Below are 20,637 nucleotides of genomic sequence, written 5' to 3'. Positions count from 1 at the left end.
CTAAGCTCCGCCCTGTCTTCGTGAAAGGCGAGATGTGGGCTCTTACACGACAATGCTCCTAATTCTGACACCCTCCTAGCAGAGGCTAGGGCCAGAAGCACTACTTTCACTTGGGGTATTTCAAATCAGTCGTTGCCAGGGGTTCAAACCATGATTTATATCGAAGACATAGGGCAGTATTCAATGAAAAAGTTCTCCGTGCATGGAGAGCGTTTTATTTCGCTCTCCATGCACTCTCCGTGTTCCGGAGGGCTCTCTGCCACTCCTGCTCCCTCTATTCAATGTGGCTGATGCTCTCCGCCACTCGCGGAGAGTCTTAACCCCTGCAGGGAGCAGGGAGCTTTCAGGGAGCCGGAAGCAGCCAGAGAGATTAAAGTCTCCCTGGCTGCTCCAGAGGACTGTGGAGGGGAGGGGGGCTCTCCAGGACCCAGGCTGCACCCCCCTATAGCCAGCGGGGGACCCAGTATTCACTGCACCCGTTTGTGCATAGTTACGTTCGGGTGCAGTGAATATATGAATATCTAATGAGCGGCTCGAGCACTCCGGCCCCCTGCTTGCTGCACTGTGTAAAAAAAAAAAAAAATTTAAAAAAATATATTTTTTAAAATTAAATATATATTCATGTGCTATAAGCACATGAATAAAAATAACATGCCCCTTCACAGAAAAAAAAACTGATTTTTTGACACCAAAATTTCTTAAAAAAACCTTTTAGTTTAAAAGTTCACATTCCAGCTCTCCATCAAAAGATGGAGAATTGCTACACGGAGAGACACGGAGAAAGTCACTTAGAAAGACGGAGAACATTTCACATTGAATAGGGTTGCTCGCTTTTGGAGAGCAAAATGCTCCGTCCAAGGCGAACAAAGCACAAATTCTCCACAAAACACGGAGAACTTTTCTCATTGAATACTGCCCATAGAGAGGTCGCTCCATGGTGAGTTGGTATGCCAAGTAGCTGCTATTACAAGCTACTGGGGGTAGTAGCTCCCTCAGTCAAAAACATACAATAAAACAGAGAAAAATTTAACAGCGCTGATCACCGGATTCAAATGGTTAATACATTTTAATATTAATAATGCAATTGCATGAATAAGATAGGATAAAACTGCAGTCAATAAAAATTACTATTACAAATCACGTTTTGTTAAGGTATATTCACCCACTGGTTCCAAGCAGCGAAATGCATCAAGGCTATCAACCCTGGGATCCACAATTGCTGCTTTTACACCATCCAAGCTCCATACAGCATTCATTTGTCAGTCCTCCACCTAACGAGGGATTACCATACAACCTCCCGGGTTTTCCACCTTTGTCATTTCCACAGCCAGAAATCCTCCGCACAGATGTCTTACGAGGTAGGGGTTGAGACTGCCCCCCTGTGGCTACAAAAGGAACAGAGGGGTGTGCTATCCCCCAGAGGCAAAACTAGGAACAGAGGAACCTGAATCGGACTGCACACATTATCCATTGGGCCCAATAGGAATGGACATTTGCATCAGAGCCAACCTTCAGCCACCAAGTGGAACCAGTGGGTGAATATACCTTAACAAAACAAGATTTGTAATTTAAATTTTTATTGAGTGTAGCTGTATTCTATCTTGAATCTGGTGATCAGTGCTGTTACATGTTCTCTTTTTTCTTGTTCACACCACGATGACTGCAGAAAATTCAACACCATGTCCAGTTCCCAGGGTGCCGTAGGAGGCTGAATATGGAGAGCGCCTTTAATAAATGTCTGTACTTCAGGCATGACTGCCAAACTTTTCTGGAAGGAAACAGACAAGGTCGAAATCTGAATCTTTAAGGATCCCAGACGTAGGCACCAAATCCAGACCTGTCTGCAAGAACTGCAGGAAACATTCCTTAAAATCAGCAGGTAGAAAGGTCTTTTTCTCACACCAGGCAACATATTTCCTCCAAAGGCATTCTGGGTCTTGGTAGATATCACAGAGGCATGCAGGCCCTTCTGGGCTAGAATCTGTCTCTCAACCTCCAAGCCATTAAACAAAGCCACCCTAAGGCCCCTTTCACACACACACCGGCAGCCGCTGGGCAGCGAAACCCCGCACGGCCAAGTAGCCCTGCCGCACACAGAAGTTTACAATGGTCAGGATGGCCACAGCCCGGCAGCCGTTCTTTCCAGTGGTGACAGCCGGCTGCAACTGATCGGCTGGGTCGTGACCATCCCGTGTGAATGGACACAATCCTGTCCATCATTAACTATTGTGTGCGGCACAGCATTTGGGCGTGCAGGTTTTTTCCTCCCAGTGTCAGCCGGAGCATGTGAAGCAGCCCTAAGTCTTGGTAGACGAACGGGCCTTGCTGGAGAAGATTTTTTTCTGAGAGGAAGGTGCCATGGATCGTCGATTACAGTAGCGCACGCAGGGGGGTTTCTGAGTACCCAGAAACCCCCCAGGGGGACCTACTTTGAAAGTTGAGAGTCCCCTCTTTCCATGGGTACAAGAATTTAAAAAATCGGCCTAATGGAACCAGAGATATTTGACTTCAAAGCAGTGGTCCCCATCCAAGTCTGTTAATTGCTCTTCCCAGTCAGATATTTCAGGTTCTGCAGGTGTATTCCAAAAGCTGGGACTCTCCCCCTTTGATGGACACTAGGAGTTTGTCTCTACTGTTCCCAGAACCAGAGATATCAGCCTTCCAGCAGCTGGTTACTGCTCCAGCTCCACACACCTGGTATGTAGTTTTATAATCTCGTTGGCAGATTGCTCTGCCTCCTGAACTCTGATCCCTAGTCCCTAATACCATTTGGTAGGTGAGATTCTCTAGTTTTTAATTCCATTAAAAGTTAAGAAATCTAGTTCTGCAGTCAAGTAAGCTGTCCCCCCACCAGAAAATTATGAATAATAAGCCCACTCCACTATACACCCCTCCTCTGCGTATTAAACATCCTCTACCACCCTGGAAGTTATGTATCAGGGCCCCTTCATTCAGCCCAATGCCCCCTTCTCCCACCATCTGTGAAGTAAAGGGGTAATTAGTGGAAATTACTGATCCAGGCCCTACATGCTGCATGGTTGATATAATACCCCCTACCACCCGCAGGACATCAAAGCTTCCCCCACCCCTACTAATGGAGGATCGGTAGGGGCCCCAATACATTGCTATGCCCAGGGGTCTACACTGCTGTTATGTGTATATATATATATATATATATATATATATATATATATATATAACTGAACAAAAGATAGGCGGCACTCGGAGGTCTTCGGCAAAAGAATATATTTGGAAAAAATAAAGCTGACGTTTCGGAGCTATGCTCCTTCTTCAAAAGCTGATAGGTGAGACGTCTCACCTATCAGCTTTTGAAGAAGGAGCATAGCTCCGAAACGTCAGCTTTATTTTTTCCAAATATATTCTTTTGCCGAAGACCTCCGAGTGCCGCCTATCTTTTGTTCAGTTATTTATATTGAGTGAAGGCACCGGGGCAGTTGTCACGCCGTGGAGAGTGCCAGGCCGCAACCCCACCAAGTATATATATATATATATATGTATATTATTATTATTAATATACATTTGGTTTATCTATAATACTTTAACTGACCCGGCATATACTGGGTCACCTAAGTGTCCATCTCCGTGCTTTGCTCCGCCCCTCTCTGGAAACCCCCTTCTGAAAATCCTGCGTTTGCCCCTGGATTACCATAGTCTGAAGATCAACATACCATGCCCATCGAGGCCAGTCTGGGGCCACCAGTATCGCCTCCACTACTTGGCTTCTGATTCTTTTTAGCGCCCTTGCGATTAAGGGAATCGGAGGGAACAGGAATACCAGTCAGTACGACCAACTCGCTGTCAGAGCAGCCACTGCTTGAAGATCAACTGTTCATAAACAATACCAGTTGAGTCTAAATGCTATCAGGTCTATCTGTGGAAGTCCCCACTGATCTACAATCAGATGTAATCCCTGGGGGTTCAGGCCTTATTCCCCGGGGGGATTGTCGACTGAGGAAATCTGTGTGCCAGTTGTCCATTCCGGGGATAAATAGAGATGGAACAGCTCTCAATGGAGCTGCCCCTGGTGATAGAATGTCCGCCACCAATCACCAGAAGGGGGTGCTCGTGCGTCCCGTTCTGGCAGGGGACATTTGGCGACCCTGGCTGACAGGCGCTCCATCTCTATGGCTGAGATCACTCTTGCATGCTGTTCTGCCCAGAAGAGAATTTTGGACATTTCCCTCACACACGCTCTGCTCTTCATACCTCCCTGATGGTTTATGTAGGCAACTGTCATTGCGTTGTCTGACTGGACCTGCACAGCTTGACACTGTAGTAGTGGATAGACTTGCAACAGAGCTTTGAACATGGCTCAAAGCCCTATTGATGTGTAATCTGGCTTCCCAGGAGGGCCAATTGCCTTGGAACTGAACCCACTGCGTCACTGCACCCTAGCCCATTAGACTGGCGACCTGCGTGAGAAGGATCCAGTTTTGAATCCCAAAACTCTAGCCCACCATCAGGTTGGGAAACTGAAGCCATCAATGGAGTTACAACCATGTCTGGGGGGACAGACGTATTATCTTGTGCATGTGGAGGTGAGACCTGGACCACTTGCTCAAGATGAACAGTTGAAAAGTTCTGGAATGGAACCTTCCATATTTAACAGCCTGGAATGAGGCCACCAACTTGCTCACTAATCTGATGCACATATGGACTGATATTCAATACAAATATTAAGTATCACCCCAATGTATCAAAGGGGACTGATATTCGGCTCAGAGTACTTCCTGTACCAACAGTTGAAATGCCACCATTTTGTCCACAGGAAGGAACGTCTTTTGTTACACTGTGTCTAGGATCATGCCCAGGAACTGAAGACGCTGGCATGGTACCAATGAGGACTTTGGAAGATTCAGAATCCAACTTGCATAGCAAGATTTATCAGAGATCAGTCTCCGGGAAGGGAAGCGGTGCTGCTGCTGTGATAGAGCCGGAAGAGAAGAGAGAAGGGAGCTGGGAGCAGCTGATTGGCCGGTGTGGGTCATGTAGCGCGGTGGTGGTATCTCTGGCTGTGGCTGGCTGAGCGCTCGGGTGTCGGTAGGAGCAGTATTAGTCGGGATGCAGAGCAGACAGTGAGGGGAAGTGGTCTGGACAGAGGAGCGTTATTAGAAAACATGTACACGTATGAAGCAGTGGCAGAGCACCAGTCCAGGATAATTGGATAGTTCCTTGCATATCCTTTACCGCAGCTGATTGATACTGGACATAGTGTATAACACGGTCATTCACAGCTGTACTGATCAGTGCCCAATATGATAAGATAATGTTATAGTCACCTTATCCTCCCGTATCACTGGCCGGCAGCAGTGTCCCACGTACACCGGAGGGGAGAGGAGGATCCGGTTATATTTCTGCCTCCAGTTACAGAGATCATACAGCAAGTCACGGCAATACGGATTCTGCACCTGAGTATAAGGAGCACATGGTTATACGCACATGTGTAGTCAGCAGAGCGCACATGCCTGGCAGCATTGTAGGGTCTGACGTAACAGACAATTCTACTGATGGGTCAGACTCCTTGGATCACTGACTGGGAGATTGAAGAAGTCATCAGCCTGATAGTCAGCAACATGGAGTCGCGTCCCCATGCTGAGGTGATCAGGACTCACCTCAAGGTCAGGACCCACAGTTTGAGAACCGCTGGCTTATATTATATGGGTAGAGATGGAAAACTAGGAGGAGTTTTAGCTCTAAACTGAATATAAATAACCCCATACACTACAGCGATATGTGCCAATTCCATCCATTGCGACTAATCGGGCTGAGAATGACATGTCATAGGGTCCGGTGCGCATCCCTTGGACCTGAGTGTGAGGTCGGACATGCATGCAGGTCGGACCTCTGACTCGGATCTCCCTCCCATCCACGGCACACAGAGGCTGCATGCGATACATCACATATGAAAGGACCACATACAAAAGTATCGCATGTGATCCTGCCCCACAGGATGGTCCCAGTTGGTTTGCGGAGGGATCGGATGGCCATACACAGTCCTGATACATCGCAGTAGTGTATGGCCAGCCTAATTATATCAACCATTTCCAATGGAACAATTTATCAACAAAATTAGAAACCTCAGTATGTACCGGAGCGTCTGTAATATTATTTCTCTCCTCATATAACATTGGAGTACTAAGCGCTCAGAGATTCCTCTCACATCAGGACCACTGGCCAGATTCTCTCAGCAGTCGTAGTTCGTCTCTGTGTGACCGTTGTGTAGTTATTTATCCATAGTACCGATGTCTCGCTCTTATTTGCCGGGCTTGTCGTACTCCTCGTGGGTTCCCCCCACACTTCTATCTTAGCTTGCTGTATTGGTTTATATGAACATCCTCTTTGGATAAATGTAACCATCATTTGATCCATTTGTCTGAGCTTCTCCTCTGAGTCACTGCAGATCCGGTGGAGTCATAGATACTGGGAGAGAGAGGGAGCCCTTTCTTTAAGGATTGAGGGCCAGATTCTCTAAAGGTGCCCACAGACGCATCGATCCCGGCGTGCGTTCTGTGCTTAACTAGCACACATAGCATCGCATCGTATGCCTTGTGCATGCGATGCGATGCTATACGATAAAAAGCTAGTACAAAAAGTATGTGCAGCACATACTTTTTGTACTGTGCGATGAGGTGCCGCGGGAGCGCGCACCCCATCGCATAGCATCGCACCGCCGGGATCGGTGCGTGTGTGGGCACTTTAAGCTTCAAAAGTGATAAAATGGAGAGTGATAAACAGCCAGCCAATCAGCTCCTGCCTGCCATGTCACAGACTGTGTATGAAGAATGTCAGGTAGGAGCTGATTGGCTGGCTGTTTATCACTCTCCATTTTATCACTTTTGAAGCTTAGAGAATCTGGCCCTGAGGGTGGTGAGTAGTGGCCAATAGTATGGCACACATACACTAGGGCAATTCACTTGTGATTTGGGGCCCCATTTATCAAGTAATATTTGCGGCTAAATCCCCGAAAATACCCGTTTTCGGGGGTTTGCCACAAATATTAAGTAACACCCCAATGTATCAAAGGGGGACCGCAGCAGGAATCTCTGATCGCTGCTGCGACCCCCCTGCAGTGCCGCCGGTCGCATCCCTCACATTGGGCACCCCGGCTTTGCATCCCTTGGCTATCGCCATTCTGGAATGGTGATAGCCCATGGCTACGGGATCGCACTGCCGAGCAGGGCAGTGCGGTCAGAGGGGTCGGCGGGGGTCAATGCATAACCGCGCATGCGCAGACCCCCCCATCTTCCGGGTCAGCACTTTACAGGGATGGGCTCCTTTCTGAACTCTGTCCCTGTAGTCAGGGATGATACATCCCTGTGATGTGTCCGCATTTTACAATGTGATCCTGGCCGGTAATATTCCGCCCAGATCCCATTGTAAATGCGATCATGATAAATGGGCCCCTTGGTCACTTTTCATGTGATTGCGGTGATATAGTCCATGAAACGCGTCCAAATCAAATGTGACTGACATAAGGGGGGAAATTTACTAAGAATACAAATACAATATTACTAAGAATACAAATACAATATGACTACGACTGCATACGGCTGTTTCCGCAGTATGCAAATTCGTGTTCCGGAGGGGAATTTATAAAGCAGTCAAATATGACTGCTCTGTAACCCTCCGATGGCGTAATGATTCGTATTAGCGCCATATATACGGTCAGATGTGTAAAAAAAATTGGTAAAATAAATAAATAACCCCGGAGCACCGGACCATGGAGCACCGGACCCCAGACCCTGGAGGCCCAGACCCAGGAGCACCGGACCCCGGAACCTACCGACGGGCTCAAGATAGGTAAGTATCAGTATGTGTGGGCTTTGGATGTGGTGTGTGTTTATTTTACTATTTTTCATACTGTGGAACTACAAGTGCCAGCGGGCCCTTTAATGCCCCGCATGTTGGGACTTGTGGTTCTCCAAGTCCCAGCTTGTGGGGGAGGCTTGCTGGGACTCATAGTTCCACAGTATTAAACAATTCTTTATTCTATTTTTTACACTGAATCAGCCCGGTGAGCACCGCTCCTGGGTCACTGGGGACAGCACCAGGCTTCAGCCTGGTCAGGTAAGTCCTGGAGGGGGGGACCCCTTTATTGGGGGGGGTCCCCACTCCCCCAGGACCCCTGGCCAGGCTGACTGGTCAGTAGGGTGATGTTTTGGCCGCGGGACCTTATATAATAAGTGGCCCCCGGCTGTGGCATTACCCTGCTGGCTGGTTTGGCCTGGGGCTGGTTCATAAAATACGGGGGACCCCTACTCACTTTGTCCCCCTTATTTTGTGAACCAGCCCCGGACCTGGAGCATGGGGCTGGTTAAAATAAAAAAAAACGGGGAACGCCTATTTGGGCATCGCATGGTAAAAAACCGCATCACATGCGATCGGATCGCATGTGATTTTGATCACAAATGCATCCAAATGCATTGAAATTAGTAGGAAACATGTGAAAAGCACCCCAAACGGCATTTTTCACACTGTACCACCTCCACTATCAACGCCAACCCGAAGCGTGGCGAGCGCAGCGATCCCGCGAGGGGTGGCGGTACGCGTCCTACGACCTTTTCATACCCCCACTATCCATGTCGGCGTGGAGTTGAGAATAGAAAGTGTGGCGAGCGCAGCGAGCCCGAAGCGTGGCGAGCGCAGCGAGCTCCGCGAGGGTACGCGGACACCTGTGACACAGGCGAGGGGACGTGCATACCTGGTAAGGTATCCGCGTCCGCTCGCCACGCTTCGGGCTCGCTGCGCTCGCCACACTTTCTATTCTCAACTCCACGCCGACGTGGATAGTGGGGGTATGAAAAGGTCATAGGATGCGTACCACCGCCCAGCGCGGGATCGCTGCGCTCGCCACGCTTCGGGTTGGCGTTGATAGTGGGGGTGGTAGTGTGAAAAATGCCATTTGGGGTGCTTTTCACATGTTTCCTACTAATTTCAATGCATTTGTGATCAAAAACGCATGCGATGGCATGCGATGGGAGCCGTGATACTACACAAGTACCAATTTCCCACCAGGTCCGATGCGATGTGCAGTCCCATGTGCATCTCATCGGGGGCCTGAAGATTGCACAGGCTGCAGGTAAGATCAGCCGCATCGCCAGCCAGGCAGACTTGGCTGAGATCGTATACAATGCATCATATACAAAATGACTGCATACGGTATGTGGTCCTGCTGCCGGGGAGGATCCTGGGCAGCTCAAGAGGGATCACAGGTGACTTCTCGTCTCGGAGAGATGTCACTCTAATGTATGGGCATCTTCAGTTTAGAGCTAAAACTTCTCCTAGCTTTGTATCTCTACCTGCATAGTATAAGCCAATCAATGTGCTCTTAAGATTATTATTGATTATTAAGTTACCATGGTGATGGATACGCTCATCACAAACTGCGGCCTCTGTGGACAGATGGGTCTAACAATTAAGAAAACAGAGGATAAGCTCCAGACTTGGGGAGGTATAAACCTCACCTGTAGTAGGAGCTATAAATAGGAGTATAAAACAGATAAGAACAACATAACTGCGCACGGGGAGAGGTAAAATACCTTATTTGAAATTTATTACATAAAAATATTATGTTGCCTATTATGTTACACGCACACACATTACACATCGGAAATACAAACATAATCCTAATATATACATATATAATGAATATTACCACTCTCAGGCAGCATACCTCCCAACTGTCCCGCTTATCACGGGAACATCCCTTTTTTTGTCCCGCGGCAGGGGGGGGGGGCAGTTGGGAGTACCCCCACTGTGGTCCGTGAATAGATGAGGTGCACATGCTCACAGCGTCAGTGGCGTAAGTTCATCCCAGTTGCCCGGAGGCAAGATAAATATTGGTGCCCCCCCATATTTTGCACCCTGCCATCGATAGTAGTAACATATTACTTGGATAACCATCGATTGTTGTAGCTATCGATGGTCATCCATTATATCTGACTGAAAAGGCCGTGGGTCAATCAGAACTTGGTGACGGGACTTCCGGGTGTGGGGGGCGGAGCTGTGCTCCGTGTCCCGGGGGCGGTGGTCCGCAAATTCCGGGAAGGGGGGGGGGGGGTCGCGGGGGGCTCTGCGAATTGCGGGAGATTTTAAAAAATTTGAACATCGATCAGTTCTCCTTTGCCATCGATGTAGGGAAACCATCTGGTCCTCCCACATCGATGGAAAAGTATTCAACATCGGCCACAAACCATCGATTATTTGAAATCATTGATGGTCGATGGACATCCCTAGAACTGTGAGGAGGGTGGGGGACAGTATGCAGCTCCCGGCAGTGGGTGAGCGTCTCCTCCCACTGGGAGGGAGTGAGCGTGCATGAGAGCAGGAGGCTGTATAATAGTGGTATGTGGGCAAGATATTGATAAAAGTTGTGACGCTGGTGTAGAGGACCGTGGGGACACTTCTGGCAGTGGGTAGCCAGGGCCAGAACTGTGGGGACACTTCTGGCAGCACGGTAGCCAGGGCCGAATTTGCGGGAGGGGGGGGTCTGCAAATTGCGGGAGGGGGCGAGGGAGGGGGGGTGTGAATTGCGGGGGGGGCACGGGAGATGCAGAGGGGGTCCGCAAATTGCGGGAGGGCGGTATAGGGGGGTTCCATGAATCGCGGGAGGGGGTCCGCAAATCATGCGTGGGGGGGCTAGAATCGCGGGAGGGGGGCGCAAATTGTGGGAGGGGGGAGCGCAAATCACAGGAGGGGGGGGTGCCGTGAATCACGGGAGGGGGCGGTGGTCCGCGAAATCCCAGGAGGGGGGGGGGTCTCGGGGGGCTCTGCGAATCGCGGGAGATTTAAACAAATTTGAAACTTGATCAGTTCTCCTTTGCCATCGATGTAGGGAAACCATCTGGTCCTCCCACATCGATGGCAAAAGTATTCAACATCGGCCATAAACCATCGATTATTTGAAATCTTTGATGGTCGATGGGCATCCCTAGAACTGGAGGAGGGTGGGAGACAGTATGCAGCTCCTGGCAGTGGGTGAGCGTCTCCTCCCACTGGGAGGGAGTGAGGGTGCATGAGAGATGCTGCACCTCTGATAAGTCTGTGTTCTCAGCCCGAGTACAGTGTAAGATTAGTGCAGCAGTCCCCCGTCCTCCCCCTCCCTGCTGCTGCTGCACCTCTGATAAGTCTGTGTTCTCAGCCCGAGTACAGGGTGAGATTAGTGCAGCAGTCCCCGTCCTCCCCCTCCCTGCTGCTGCTGCTGCTGCACCTCTGATAAGTCTGTGTTCTCAGCACGAGTACAGGGTGAGATTAGTGCAGCAGTCCCCGTCCTCCCCCTCCCTGCTGCTGAGGAATGTACAGGAGCACACAGAGCACGGCTAGAGCAGCCCCGGCTTCCGTGTGAGCTAAGTAACTATAAGGAAGCCCAGGGAATGTGGAGGCTGAGTGGCTGCTGATGTACAGGCTGCTGCAGCACACATACACATACCTGCTTCTATCCGTCACCTGGGTCCCTGCAGATAAGAGGCCACACGACACAATACAGCAGCTACAGGAAGCAGTGAGCACTTCCCTGCTACTTACAGACCCGCCCACCCGATCCCTGCTCAGCAAATCATGAGCCAGCTTTGTTTTGCAGCATCCAATCCACGGCGGGCCCTGAGAACAAGGCAACAAGCCCCAAAACAAACTACCAGCAAATAGTTATTATCAATTATTTGTGGACAAAACCAGTGCTGGTGGCTGCCAATCATAAAATATATGCGCTTCAACACATAACTGAACCTTAGAAGCACATACAAACACAATCTACTTAATTTTATATATATTTTGAGGGTGCCATGGAAAAATTTTATTCTATGGTCTGATCCTCTCGAAAAAGATTGGGAACCCCTGCCCCCAACCCCTTTCTATTCTTAGAGAGGTGAATATATGGTGATGCTCCGGTGGTAAGGGCAAATCCAAGCTGGCTATATACTTTTTGCCCACAGTACAGTCTCGTACTATGGAAGGTAATGACAGTTTGCAGCTTAATATTTAACTCATTATGTACTACAAATACACAATAAGAAAGGCACATTACATTATATATCTCTAGGTCTTAGTTATAAACATTTATTTCATTCAGTTTACAGATTAATCAATTGACTGCTGGTTAATATATTTATTTTTATTTTCTCCCACTATATCCTTAACATTAAAGCTGAGATGGGGAACTTTCATCCCTTCAGCTGTTGTTGAACTACACATCCCAGCAAGCATGGGCAAAAAGCAAAACTGTAGCAGGACATGCTGGGATGTGTAGTTCAACAACATCTGGAGGATCAAAGGTTCCCCATACCTCCCAACTGTCACGATTTTAGAGGGACAGTCCCGATTTTCGGGTCCTGTCCCGCTGTCCCACCCGCGGCAGGCATTGTCCCGCTGCGGGGGGTGGCAGTTGGGAGACCCCCAATCTAGTAGAATAGACACTGTGCGCATGCGCACAGCGTCTATTCTCGCATGAAAATGAGGTCGCGGCTAATCAGCATAAGCCGCGCCCTCATTTGCATACGCCCGCCCCCTTTTCGGACGCTCGCGCGGCTTCGCCGCGCAAGTGTCCCTATTTCATACGGACAAAAGTTGGGAGGTATGGTTCCCCATCCCTGTATTAAAGGAAAACATTTATATATATATATATATATAGATTTAGTTTTACCTCCCAACTGTTGCGCTTATCGCAGGAACGTCCTTTTTGTTTTGGGACGTTCGCGCTTCCTGCCCAAGGCTGGCAGTGTCCTGTGGAGGGGTGGGGTGCAGTTGGGAGTTTCCCCTGTCACCCATGAATCAAAGCTGTGCGCACAACCTCTATCAGAGGCGTAACTAGAATTTTGCTCCCCCATGCAAAACAGTTTCTGGAGCCCCCTCCCCCATATTCATGTTTAAAGTAAACTGCCACAATTAACATTAACATACTTGCCGACTTTTAAGCTGCCCTCTCCGGGAGAGGGCAGCCAGCTCTGTTAGGCAGGGGGTGGGGCCATATCCGGGAGTGAAAAATAGACGGTTCGGGGGTGGGGCCACATTGATGCTGTCCTGTTGGGGGGCATGCCTACAGCGTCGCACCATTTTAGCCCCACCCCCGCCATGCAATGCCGGTATTTCAGGCATTGCACTGCGGGGGGGGGGGCTAAAATGCCTTGGTCGCACCATTTTAGCCCCACCCCCCGAGATGGGGGGATATGCGGGAGGATTGCCACCCTTTCCAGGGGGGGGGGGGGCGGAAGGGGCACCCTATTTCCGGGACCCTCCCGGCCATTCCGGGAGGCTAGGTAACCCTGAATGAAAGAACAATGAACAGAAGTGTATAAAATACTGCACCCAAATAACAGCGTAATGCATTGTTTATTGAACCTACTGGAGCATTCGGTAAAGATTTGGACATTGGAAGACACGGAGGTGCACTATTCTATTAAGGGCAAACAAAAGGGATCTACCCTGATTTTTTGCCCCTCAATTACAGAGCAGCCCCCTCCCCAATCCCTCCCCCCCCCCCCCCCCAAAAAAAAAAAAACACACTTTTGGGTGAAAACACACAATATTCACAATTGTGACCATGAAAGCGGGTCAGGGATTTTTTCCCCCGCCAAAGTCAGTAACATTGCACTAGGACAAGCTCGTACTGTTTTTACTGTGCTAAGGTATATTAATGAACCACTGTAAGACGTTCTGACGTCATTTTAACTAGATCGGAACTTTCGTTTTTTGCACCTAAAAAGCTAAACTTTAGGTGTCTTGAACAGAAGATATTGACTTAGAGCGAGACGCTTTTGCACGTTTCAACTTTTTCACTCCGCCCTAATATACTGTATATGTTGGAAGTGAGCTGGGAGCTATGAAAGGCTGGGTAGCCCCCAGGGGCTGGCTGGCAATTTTCAGCCTGGGGGAAAACACAAGGAAGCGGCCCTGGGGTTGGTGTTGCTATATTTCAAAACTAGAAAATCTGGGTTCTTCCCAGAAGAGGAAGGCCAGAAACTGGTATGATCTTGGGAAATCCAAGATGTACAGTATAGCATCCCTTCCCCAGTGGTGTAGCTAGGTGCCACGGTGCCCGGAGCAAGGGCATGTTTCGCACCCCCCCCCCCCCCCCCGATTTGTTGTAGGCGGGACTCTTACCCATTACACATTAAGTCACATGCCCATTACATACTATATAACAAACCATAATACCCATTTGCACATTTGACACATAAAACCAAAAACTTTTTTGGAAGGAGGGCACAACATTTCTAGTTACACTGCTGGCGGGAGCCATCATGCTTCCATTTATATGTACGCACACACACACAGGGCCGGTGCAAGGTTCCCCAGCAACCTAGGCAAGTGGTCAGCACAAACCCCACACACACACACAGTGGGTGCCACCCACAACCCAGAAAGGACTCGCCACAGCCGTGGTGTATATGGTGATGGAGGGACCGCAGGCGGGCTGCAGGCTACTCTGCAGATGTAAATAACTGCTCACTCTGGGCCAGATGTATCATAGTTCAAAAAGTGATAAAATGAAGAGTGATAAACAGCCAGCCAACCAGCTCCTAACTGCCATGTTACAGGCTAAGTTTTAGAAATGACAGGAAGGAGCTGATTGGCTGGTTGTTTATCACTCTTCACTTTATCACTATCTGAAGCTTAATACATCTGACCACTGGCGGATTTAGGAGGGGCCTCCCCTGTCATTTCGGACACTTTTTTTTTTCTCTTTTAAGTTGCCGCCGATCCTCCTGCCCCCCGTTCCGAATGCTGAAGCCAGGAGAGGCTTCAGAAGAAAATGTGGGTAATACTGCATATTTTCTTCTGAAGCCTCTCCTGGCTTCAGCGTTCCCAAAAGTGCATTGCGCGGGTGCACGTGTGACGTCACCGCGCACCCGCACAGTGCAGGGATGAGGGGTTTGGCTGCGGCGGCGGAGGTGGGAAAAGGGAGGGAGGAAGGGAGCGCGGCTACGTCCTGTAAGGGGGCAGAGGGAGGCGAGCGGCTGCTGTGAGGGGGCAGAGGGAGGCGAGCGGCTGCTGTGAGGGGGCAGAGGAAGGCGAGCGGCTGCTGTGAGGGGGCAGAGGGAGGCGAGCGGCTGCTGTGAGGGGGCAGAGGGAGGCGAGCGGCTGCTGTGAGCAGGCAGAGGGAGGCGAGCGGCTGCTGTGAGGGGGCAGAGGGAGGCGAGCGGCTGCTGTGAGGTGGCAGAGCGAGGCGAGCGGCTGCTGTGAGGGGGCAGAGGGAGGCGAGCAGCTGCTGTGAGGGGGCAGAGGGAGGCGAGCGGCTGTTGTGAGGAGGCAGAGGGAGGCGAGCGGCTGCTGTGAGGGGGCAGAGGGAGCCGAGCGGCTGCTGTGAGGGGGCAGAGGGAGCCGAGCGGCTGCTGTGAGGTGGCAGAGGGAGGTGAGCGGCTGCTGTGAGGGGGCAGAGGGAGGCGAGTGGCAGTTACCAGCATCAGGGAGCAGTGCTAGTGCATGAAGTAACCCTCCATGTGCCTGTTGGCGGTAAGATGCTTTTTTCTGTGTGTTATCTGGCACTGTGGGGGCATATGTGTTATCTGGCACCGTGGGGGCATGTGTGTTATCAGGCACTGTGGGGGCATATGTGTTATCAGGCACTGTGGGGGCATATGTGTTATCTGGCACTGTGGGGGCATATGTGTTATCTGGCACCGTGGGGGCATATGTATTATCTGGCACCGTGGGGGCATATGTGTTATCTGGCACCGTGGGGGCATATGTATTATCTGGCACCGTGGGGGCATGTGTGTTATCTGGCACTGTGGGGTCATATGTGTTATCTGGCACCGTGGGGGCATGTGTGTTATCTGGCACCGTGGGGGCATGTGTGTTATCTGGCACCGTGGGGGCATGTGTGTTATCTGGCACCGTGGGGGCATGTGTGTTATATGGTACTGTGAGGACATATGTATTATCTGGCACCGTGGGGGCATATGTATTATCTGGCACCGTGGGGGCATATGTGTTATCTGGCACAGTGGGGGCATGTGTGTTATCTGGCACCGTGGGGGCATGTGTGTTATCTGGCACAGTGGGGGCATATGTGTTATCTGGCACCGTGGGGGTATTCTCTGTGTCAGAATGTGAATTTAAACGCGAAGTAGACACTGATATATAATATAATATAGAGGCAACTGTACAGTGCTGACAATGGGTATAATATAATATAATGGTCCGTGGCTTAACGTGTAATGGGAGTCATGGTGCACAGCTGCTCCCATCATGTTTCATGCCAAGGTGGGCCTGTGTACTTAAAAGGCCAGGGCCAATTTATAATCCCATTCCCAGCATCTCTCTGCTCTCCTCCTCTATCTCACTCTCCAGTCTCTGACAGGGCACATTGGCACCACTATCACCCACCCCCCCCCCCCTCCCCTATCATGGTGCCCCCCCTGTCATTTTTTCCTGGATCCGCCCCTGCATCTGGCCCTCTGTGACTTGCAGTGCTGAAGGGAGGCTGTGGTCTCAAGCTCACCTGCTGGGCGCTGGGCCGGCTCAGGTCTACTGCGGCAGCAGGAGACAGGAAACAGCCAGTCAACATAAGCGTTTTGACCGGCGCCTCCTGCAGCAAGTAAGAGGGTCCCGAGGGATGGGAGGGGGGAGATGCTTGGTGCAGGCGGCATGTGAAGGGGGTGGGGTGATGCGGCAGCCGCTAAGTCGCTCGGGCAGAGGGGGTTGGAGGGGATCGCCTCTCACCTCCATCCAGGGGGTGTCCTTGCTCCCACCTACCTCCCTCCAGTGGCCCTACACACACACACACATACATATATATATATATAACACCTACACATACACGCATATAACACACACATACATATATATATATATAACACCTACACATACACGCATATAACACATACATATACACACACACACACATACATATATATATATATATATATATATATATACATATACACATTGACAAAAAACCTCCTGGTTTCACAAATTTAAAATAAATAAAAATAAATTGAAAAAAGCTATGAAATTCCATTGACAAAAAACCTTACGGTTTCACATGTCCCATTAAGGCTTCTTACACATGATCTGGCATTTCAGAAACCTGTTGTAACTCTTCCACTCAAACTCCAAAAAGCAATGAAATTCCGATTAAGGCTGACGCGTTCCTTGTGCAATACAGATATGGTACGCCATCACAGCCTGTGGGTAAGTGCAGATTGCTGTCACTCACACAATGGTGGAGCTGCTAATTCACAGATTTGTGTGCTCATTGGAATACACACATGCAGTAAGAAACCTTAATGGGACATGTGAAACCGTAAGGTTTTTTGTCAATGGAATATATTATAAGGGCACGGTAGTGCCCTTATATTAAGGCTGAATCCAACGAACGGATTTTTCCCATAGGATGGGGGCATGGTGTTTGAGGGACTGCACCTCTTCCGCGAGGCCACGCCCCCATTTTGCCGCTATGGGGGCATGACCCAGAGCCTCTAGCCATGCCCCCAGCCCCCTGGCTGCGGGAATAGACGCTGTGCGCATGCGTTTATTCCCCGCTGTTTAGCAGCTGACGGGGGACTCCCAACAGCCCCCCCACACCGCGGGACACTGCCGCCCGCGGGTGGGACATCGGGACAGGCCCTGACAATCGGGACTGTCCCGATAAAATCGGGACTGTTGGGAGGTATGCTGTACTGTATACAGCCCTCTGACGAAGTCCAGGAGAGAGACGTGCAGCAGTAACATTCACGTCTCACGCTGGACCGCTAGCCAATGGGCGCTTGCGGTCCAGCAGCCAATCAATTGGTGGCTGCTGGACCGTGAGCGCCTATTGGCTAGCGGTCCAGCGGGAGATATGAATATTAGCAGCATGTCTCTCTCCTGGAGTCCGGGGAGCGGAGCTGGGAGAGGCCGAGGCTCGGTCCGGGGCCTGCAGAGCCACCGGGGTCATGCGAGGCACAGCGGCAGAGGAGGACGCCGCTTCCTACCGGGTGATAAGCCGGCTGCTAGGAGGAGGCGGCAAGACCCAGGCTCATTGTGTTCCGGGGGGAGGAGGACGCGGAGGCCTCCACGGAGCCAGGGGCCGGAGTGGAGGAGGTGCCCGTGCGAAGAGACCAGCGGTGCCCTGCTAGTGCAGGAGGCGCTTGAGGCCCGGAAGCTGGAGGAGGAGGAGGACGCTGCCGCAGCAGCGGAGGCCGTGGAGGGACAGGCCGGTGCGGCAGCCCAGAGGGGAGCAGGGAGAAAGGGGTCGCTGAGGATTCTCTAGGATCTTCCGGACCAAGAGCTGCGCTGGATCAGGGGCTGCTGCGGACAGGAGAGGATCTGGTGACCTGGGAGGCTCTGGTGGCAGCCTGACTGACATGTCCAGGGAGCGGAAGCTGGACAGGTGAGAGCTTGTGGGCCCGCAAACCTCCATTGAACATGAAGCCCCTGGCATTGAGCATGTAGGTAAGTGGCACTTAAGTGTCAAATGTGTTATGGGCATCTCTGTGTGTGGCATATGTATAAAGGGCATCTCTGTGTGTGGCATATGTTCAATGGGCATCTCAGTGTGTGGCATATGTTTAATGGGCATCACGGTGTGTGGCATATGTATAAAGGGCATCTCTGTGTGTGGCATATGTATAAAGGGCATCTCTGTGTGTGGCATATGTATAAAGGGCATCACAGTGTGTGGCATATGTATAAAGGGCATCTCTGTGTGTGGCATATATTCAATGGGCATCACGGTGTGTGGCATATGTATAAAGGGCATCTCTGTGTGTGGCATATGTATAACGGGCATCTCTGTGTGTGGCATATGTATAAAGGGCATCTCTGTGTGTGGCATATGTATAATGGGCATCACGGTGTGTGGAATATGTATAAAGGGCATCTCTGTGTGTGGCATATGTTCAATGGGCATCTCAGTGTGTGGCATATGTTTAATGGGCATCACGGTGTGTGGAATATGTATAAAGGGCATCTCTGTGTGTGGCATATGTTTAATGGGCATCACGGTGTGTGGCATATGTATAATGGGCATCACGGTGTGTGGCATATGTATAATGGGCATCACGGTGTGTGGCATATGTATAATGGGCATCACGGTGTGTGGCATATGTATAATGGGCATCACGGTGTGTGGCATATGTATAATGGGCATCACGGTGTGTGGCATATGTATAATGGGCATCACGGTGTGTGGAATATGTATAATGGCCATCACGGTGTGTGGCATATGTATAATGGCCATAACGGTGTGTGGCATATGTATAATGGCCATCACGGTGTGTGGAATATGTATAATTGGGCATCACGGTGTGTGGAATATGTATAATTGGGCATCACGGTGAGTGGCATATGTATAATGGGCTTCACGGTGTGTGGCATATGTATAATGGGCATCACAGTGTGTGGCATATGTATAATGGCCATCACGGTGTGTGGCATATGTATAATGGCCATCACGGTGTGTGGCATATGTATAATGGGCATCACGGTGTGTGGCATATGTATAATGGGCATCACGGTGTGTGGCATATGTATAATGGGCATCACGGTGTGTGGCATATGTATAATGGGCATCACGGTGTGTGGCATATGTATAATGGCCATCACGGTGTGTGGCATATGTATAATGGGCATCACGGTGTGTGGCATATGTTTAATGGCCATCACGGTGTGTGGAATATGTATAATTGGGCATCACGGTGTGTGGCATATGTATAATGGGCATCACGGTGTGTGGCATATGTATAATTGGGCATCACGGTGTGTGGAATATGTATAATTGGGCATCACGGTGAGTGGCATATGTATATTGGGCATCCTGGTGTGTGGCATATGTATAATAAGCGTTACGGAGTGGGGCATATGTATAATGGGCATCACGGTGTGTGGCATATGTATAATTGGGCATCACGGTGTGTGGCATATGTATAATTGGGCATCACGGTGTGTGGCATATGTATAATGGGCATCACGGTGTGGCATATGTATAATTGGGCATCACGGTGTGTGGCATATGTATAATGGGCATCACGGTGTGTGGAATATGTATAATTGGGCATCACGGTGTGTGGAATATGTATAATTGGGCATCATGGTGTGTGGCATATGTATAATTGGGCATCACGGTGTGTGGAATATGTATAATTGGGCATCACGGTGTGTGGCATATGTATAATGGGCATCACGGTGTGTGGAATATGTATAATTGGGCATCACGGTGTGTGGCATATGTATAATGGGAATCTCTGTGTGTGGCATATGTATAATAAGCGTTACGGAGTGGGGTATATGTATAATGGGCCAGTGGCAGTAACATAACACTGGTTGCAACATAATGCAGGTTGCAAAACTGCGGTATAAAGTAGTCTTTTCCTGCAATGCTGTGCCCCTTGCAGTGAGGCTACACCCCTGTTTTTTGAGCGCGTGCCTAAGGCGCGAGCATATTGTCCACTTTGCTGCTGGGGATTGTTAAGTTACAGCCACTGTTGGGAGGAATTATATGTAGTTTTTTATGTAATGCCCCGCCCCTTTTGTAGCTCCTCCCACATCGCAGCCCACTTTCTGCCCCGCCCACGGTTCCTGAACCTATTTTCCTACAAAAATAGCACTGTATATATATATATATACACACACACACACACACACACCAATTTATTTGATATCTCTGGAGCTGTACCTTTATGGATATTAATATTGATC

General features: G+C 50.0%; 2 protein-coding genes across 2 annotated transcripts in view; both read right to left on the bottom strand.

The window, feature by feature from the left end:
- Nucleotides 1-5,425, bottom strand: part of LOC146075945 (uncharacterized) — a 230,165-nt gene extending 224,740 nt beyond the window's left edge. Inside the window, exon 1 of the mRNA XM_083185652.1 lies at nucleotides 5,301-5,425. The gene's annotated coding sequence lies outside the window, so the exon portion shown is untranslated. The remainder of the gene's footprint in view (nucleotides 1-5,300) is intronic.
- The window catches only part of LOC146075946 (uncharacterized), an 83,237-nt gene that overhangs the window by 15,519 nt on the left and 47,081 nt on the right, over nucleotides 1-20,637 (bottom strand). Inside the window, exon 5 of the mRNA XM_083185655.1 lies at nucleotides 12,803-12,807. Coding sequence (XP_083041781.1) covers nucleotides 12,803-12,807 — 5 coding nt within the window. The remainder of the gene's footprint in view (nucleotides 1-12,802; nucleotides 12,808-20,637) is intronic.

The sequence above is a fragment of the Crinia signifera genome, chromosome 4 (genome assembly GCF_055691185.1).
Source record: "Crinia signifera chromosome 4, ASM5569118v1, whole genome shotgun sequence".
NCBI lineage: Eukaryota > Metazoa > Chordata > Amphibia > Anura > Myobatrachidae > Crinia > Crinia signifera.
The sequence above is the reverse complement of the archived record's forward strand: the minus strand, read 5'-3'. Positions and strand labels throughout refer to the sequence as shown.